Raw genomic sequence first — 6,040 nt, 5'->3', positions numbered from 1 at the left:
CCCCCCCTTCGTTTTTGCCGGAGACGAAACATGAGCGCGATTTCCCTCCTAAACGCCAGCAACGCTTCCCGGGCGGGCTCCCTCGGGGACGGCGGCGGCCGGGCGGCCGCGACCCAGTTCACCCAGCCGGGCTGGCAGATCGCGCTGTGGGCCCTCGCCTACGCCCTCGTCGTGGCCGCCTCCGTCGCCGGCAACGTCGCCGTCATCTGGATCGTCCTCGCGCACAGGAGGATGAGGACCGCCACCAACTACTTCATCGTGAACTTGGCCCTTTCAGATCTGCTCATGGCGGCCTTCAACACCAGCTTCAATTTTATCTACGCCAGCCACAACGTCTGGTATTTCGGCGAGGAGTTCTGCAGGTTTCAGAACTGGTTCCCCATTACCGCCGTGTTCGTGAGCATTTACTCCATGACCGCCATCRCCGCAGAGAGGTAAGGGGTCCCTGGGAACGGTAACGCCTGGAAAAAACACTCCTGTAGGGTAAAACAGATACGTGCACGTGTGCATTTTCTGCAGTGTTGTGCGCCACCGGCCCCCACCTGCCGCGGCAGGTGCCTTATCCGCAAGGGAGCTGCGGGGTCGGATGCCGAGCGGGAAGCGGGGAACAGATTCTTCTGCCTGCTCCGTGCGAAGGATTTATTCCAGGGAGGGGGAAAGTAATTACAGCGGTTTTGTTTGACTGCTGAGGCAATTTAGCTTTTTCATAATACACTCCGAGGATCTGCCAAGTCTCTTTTGCTCCAGCTTCGGTTTGTGGAGTCTGAATAAGAAGAGAGAGCAGGGCTGTACTTGTTAGTTGTCCAAATGAAAGCAAATCCCTGTTTAGCTGCGATCTGTTCTGTACGTGCAGCCTGCCGACAGGAAAGCCCGGGCGGCCCCGCTCCGCTGCAGCCCGTCCCCGTGTCTCCCGCCCCTCGTTCCTCGGGGCCCGCTGCTAAAGCCCCCAGAAAGCCAAACGCTCTCGAGTCGCAGCGCAAGGCTCYGCGAGAAGTCTTGGCGTCTCCCCGCAAACCATATTTAGCTGTTCTTTGCTCGACCTTAAAATAGACGCTGGCAGCGTCTCCTGGAAACCCGCGGCGTCATTAGGTGTCACGAGGGCCAGGGTCCTCTCGGGCTCGGCCGTGTAACTGCGATCAGACGACGTCTCTTGAAGCGGGGAAGGAGGCTAAGAAGCGAGAGCCCGCGAGGCCGGCCCTCGCCTCCGCGGAGGAGGCGTCTCCCGGGYGAGAGCTTGCAGGAGAGCCCCGAGCAGCGCCCCGCCGGGGCGCGGGGGCCTCCGCAGCTCCAGCGTTCGCGCGGCGCGATACCACCCGCTACAAGCTGCTGAAACGCGAGGCGGCGTTAAGATTTTGGCGGCCAGCTGAGGCCCTGCTTCCTCGCCGTGCCCCGCGTCCGTGCCCTGTGCCAGCCCGGACCCTTTCCCAGGCACGTTTCTCCCCCAAAGGCCTGGCCGAGAGACGGCGCAGGTTTTCTGCTCTGAAAACGGGGAGGCAGCTGGCGTTTCCCGCTCTCTTTTGCTTGCAAAACAGCGATGACGAGGAACGCGACCAGCCCGACGAGAAGCGCGTGCTCAGGCGCCCGCTGCGGCGCCGCGCATTCCCGCGCRGGGAGAGCGGGGCGGCCCGGCGGGCTCGCCGTAACCCGAGAGCCGGCCGCGCCACGAGCACAGGCACTGCGCCGATCGCAGCCAGAAGCGGCCGGCACGAATTTTCCACTGCTGAAATCAGTGGAGGGAAAAAAATATATATATATATAGGGTAAAGGATGCGCGAGGCCGCGCTGTTGTGATAATACAGGGCACCAAAGACTGCTGTAATTAGCGGGAACAGCGCGTTTGGGCACCTTGCAGCAGTCCACAGCAGCGCTACGTCCGGCTGTCGGTATTATTTTAGMGCACGGTGCTGCCCACGGCAGGGGCGAGGGCACCGAAAGCTGTGCTGGCCCTTCCCGAGGCTCTCCAGTTCTAGCTCGGCCGGGGTCGCGGGCAAGCCGCTTGGAAAAACGAGCAAAGACACAACGACGAAGCAGTCAAAWTAAGGGGAAGACTTGCAAAGCAGCACACGAAGAAGGCACTTAGGGTTGCTTCCTGCCCACACCAAAGCACCCGTCCGCGTGAGTTTAAGACACACTGCCCTAAGGCTTGTAGTTGCTTCTCTTTAGAAAAGCTCAGCTCCTTCTGGTTATCTATAGTCTTTAAATAACGAAGCCCACCACTTCGTTCGATGAGTTTTTACCCTTGCTGTATCTTTTGCCCAGCTCGTCGGCGCGGCAGTAAAAGCACCTTTCCCGCAGGTACGTGGCTATAATTCACCCCTTCAAGCCCAGGCTCTCGGCGGGAAGCACCGGAGCCATCGTAGGCGTCATCTGGCTGGTGGCGTTCGGGCTCGCCTTCCCGCAGTGCTTCTACGCYGAGGTCACGACGGACAACGGGACGACCAAATGCGTCGTCGTCTGGCCGGACGACGTCGGGCGGAAGCACCAGCTCACGTGAGACCTTCTCGGGGGCGCGCGACAGCAATGAGAAAAGTGCAGGTGCACGGAGAAGTCAGCCGGGAAATTCCTGTCTCCTCCGAAGCGTTGGCTGCAGGCTGTACTGGGAGARAGAGAAGGGGAAAATCGGGGGAAAACAGAGCCAGAGGGGTATGGGATGGGGCAACCCACCCACGCTCGGTTTAAGCCAGCCGCGGCACGTGTTGGCGTGTGCTCAGGCTGAGGCTCGGGATGGGGGACACACGGCCCTCTCCTGCCTTGCGGGGGAAAGAGGAGCACGCTTCCAGCTCCCTAAGCCTTTCCAGACCCACTTATCCGGGCACACGTCCACCCGGCCAGGGGCCCCTGCTCCTCAGGCGGAGCGGGCAAACGCTCGCTGCTCTGTCCCTGACGCAGCCAGGTTCCTCTGCTCGGTGTGACAAGCTGTGCCTGGCCTGGAAAACACCTCCAGGTCCTCCTTCGTCAGGTAGAACCGGCTTGCGAGAGCGCTAGCCATCAGAGCGACGGCAAGTCCTGTTCTCTAGGGCAAACGCGCACAGTTACGGTGGCGGAAACAACTCGGAAAAACCCGGAGGCGTCCAAAAGACGATTTCTGAAGGAGCTCTCCAAGCGGTGCACTGACTGTGAAAACGYGCGTGTTCTTCAGGTATCACGTTGCGGTGATCGTGCTGATCTACTTGCTGCCCTTGGTGGTGATGTTCGTCGCGTACAGCATTATCGGAGTCACCCTGTGGAGCAGCGCRGTTCCAGGCAGCCACGTTAATCGAACCCGCTACGAGCATCAAGTTAATGCCAAAAAAAAGGTCAGAAGTTACATTTAGAAATAATTACCCTCAGCTTGCCAGACCTTCTGGCTCCAGCTCCAAAACGGAGATTGCACTTGATGCAAAATCCTGGGGGATTGGGCAAGAAAGGATGACGCCGCRTTTTGGGCAAGGGCTAAGGGGCATCGCCCAGCAAATGTGAGAAAACCAGGCCAGCCTGCAGGGGAGAAGGGTTCGCGTCGTTGGGGAGGGACTAGCTTGCCCAGAAACCCGCGGAGGGCGAAGAGCAGCATCCAGCAAAGCCCACACGTCACAGAGCAAGCAAGGGAAAACCTCCTCCTCCCCTGCCCCRGCCAGAGCTTTTAACATATCAGCAGCTCCCACGTTTGCCCCGAGTCTCCCCGACGCGGCGGCGGGCGGAAAGCCGCCGCAGCCCGCGGGGAAGCGCGCCGCGGCTCCCGCCGCGCAGAGGCCGGGGCGCGAGTGACGCGCCGCCTCGGGCTTCCCAGCTTGTGAAGGCGATGGTGGTAGTCGTGGTCGTTTTTGCCGTCTGCTGGCTGCCTTACCACGTGTACTTCATCCTGGGGAACTTCAAGGAAGACATCTACCAGCAGAAGTACATCCAGCAGGTTTACCTGGCCATCTTTCTGCTGGCCATGAGTTCGACCATGTACAACCCCATCATATACTGCTGCCTCAACCAAAGGTGAGCGGCGTGCAGAGCCAGGGCGCGCGGTTGGTCGCGCTCAGCGCACGGGTGATCGTTCTGCCGTTTTATTTCTCTTACGCTTACAGGTTTCGTTCTGGCTTCAGGTTAGCCTTCCGGTGGTGTCCATGCGTAAAAGCAACCGAGAAAGACAAGCTTAGACTTACGTCCCCATCCCGTTACCAGACGACCTACAGAAAGTCAAAAACATCAAGCTTCAACATGGAAATGCAATTCAACGAGAAGACTTAATTTCCCCTCGCTCAGCTAACACTGATTTTCCCCTCAAGGTTTGGGCTCTAAGTAGATTTTTCAAAGATTGAAGCAGAGTTTTTTTGTTTTGTTTTGTTTTGTTTTAAGCAGCTCTTTTCTACGGGACTTTTATGCAAATACCAGCAGTGTTGCAAGGAGGATAACGTAGTCCCAAACATCCCCCAGCCACGGACGCAAGCTCAGCCCTTCCTGCAGCGGCGCCGGGGCGCACCGAAGCTGAAACACAAACGTTATATGCAACGTAACGCGGGTTTTAACGGCGGCGTGAGAAGCAGCGCGCTGCCCTCGCCGGCGCCTTCCCGGGCGGACTCGCGTGGCGGGAGCCGCTCGGCATTCCCGCGCGTCGGAAGTAGCCCCCTCCGCGCTCCTTACAGGTTGCTGCCAGGTTTGACTTGCGCGGGACGCTCGGGGCGGAGATCGGTGACTCGACCCGAGGGAGCGCTCGGGACGTGGCTTTCCCAGGCCTGCTGGAGAGCAGGGCTCGGCAGACGCTTGTGCTTTCTCCGCTTACCAGTATCCCCCTCCTCCTGCCGGCCCCGGACAACGACCGCGTCCTACTCTCGGAGACCCGACGAATTCATCCGGCCAGCGGGAAAGGGCCGCGCGCGCGGGGAGCCCCCGCCGGCACGCCGCTGCCCGGGCGGCCGGCTCCTCGCCGGGGACAGCGGTGCTCCGGGCCCCCCGAGACGCTGCCCGGACGGCCTACGCTGTTCCTTGTCATATACGGAATACGTGGCAAGAACGCCATGTTCCAGCTGAAATAAATACAGTCCTTAATATAAATACGGACATGATTAAATACCGCGCTGCAGTTAAAAGCCTCCAGGGCGGTGATAAATCTCTCCTCTGCACAGCTACTGGTGCTCTAAGCGGAGCCCTTGCAGTTCATTAAGGGAAAAACATTTCAGGACTCTCATGGCTGTGGCAAAGGAACAAGCAAAAAAGCACAGGGCTCAGAGGTTCAGAAACACTTTATTTTTGCCTTCTAATTTTTTTTTTTAAGGGGAATAAAAAAAAGAAAAAAGCACCCACAAAGCCTGCTCCTTTTAAAATCCGTTCAAAAGGCTTCGGAGAGGGTCCCAGAGGAGCGAGGCGCAGGTGACAGCACAGCAGTRGCACGCAGACGGTCGCTTCCCCAGGAAGGATAAGATTTTCGAGTTCACGTTAAAGCAACTTCCGCAGCTTAACAGTTAAGCCGGCTACGATTTTATTCAGCAAGCCTTGAAGCTTTATGGGAGACACCTCGGTCGTTGCTTGGGTAACACAACATTGGGGACCTTTCCTCAGACACGGCCACAGCTCGTAGCAGTTTCCTGGGGTAAAAGCGAGCTCGAAAACGGAGAGCCCCCAGCGCCCCCCCGGAAAGGGCCGCCGCTCCTTGCCGAGCACCGCTTCTGCGGCCCGCGGTAGGAAAAGTCACGCTCTTGCACGCGCGCGGGGACTCCCCGCTTGTTGATACGAGCCGGATCCAATAACCAAATCCGCCCACGGCYGCGCCTCCGATATTCGCCGTCGCGCGGGGAGCAGGCTTGGTTTTCCCTTCTCGCTGCCCTCCGGGTTCGGGGCCCGTCAGCTCCGCGCCCCCGCCGAACCCCAGGCAGCCGCTGGGGAACACGAGGCGTGGGGGGGGGGACACCGGGGGGAGACCCCCCGCTGCAACGGGGCTCCGAGCGCGCAGGGGCAAACGCAGGCGCACGAAAGGCCGGCGCCGCCGGGATTAGCCCGCAGCTCTCCCTGCACAATAGGTATTTCCCAGAGCGCTAAGCCGCCGGCCAACAGCATCTCTTCTGGAAAGAACCACTGA

The 6,040-nt window shown here is 59.6% G+C and overlaps 1 protein-coding gene across 1 annotated transcript; it reads left to right on the top strand.

Moving 5' to 3' along the window:
* The first annotated feature begins 30 nt into the window (after positions 1-30).
* On the top strand, positions 31-4,282 carry TACR2 (tachykinin receptor 2). The gene is made up of 5 exons (XM_085305594.1): positions 31-434; positions 2,296-2,490; positions 3,140-3,296; positions 3,767-3,963; positions 4,053-4,282. Exons 1-5 carry the CDS (start codon positions 31-33, stop codon positions 4,213-4,215), a joined length of 1,116 nt encoding a protein of 371 aa, XP_085161720.1. The 3' UTR covers positions 4,216-4,282.
* Positions 4,283-6,040: the final 1,758 nt, after the last annotated feature.

Source organism: Rhea americana, unplaced genomic scaffold (genome assembly GCF_003343005.1).
Source record: "Rhea americana isolate MKP2758 unplaced genomic scaffold, rheAme1 scaffold_222, whole genome shotgun sequence".
Classification (NCBI taxonomy): domain Eukaryota; kingdom Metazoa; phylum Chordata; class Aves; order Rheiformes; family Rheidae; genus Rhea; species Rhea americana.
Note: the sequence above shows the minus strand (reverse complement) of the source record. Positions and strands in the feature narration are given on the sequence as shown.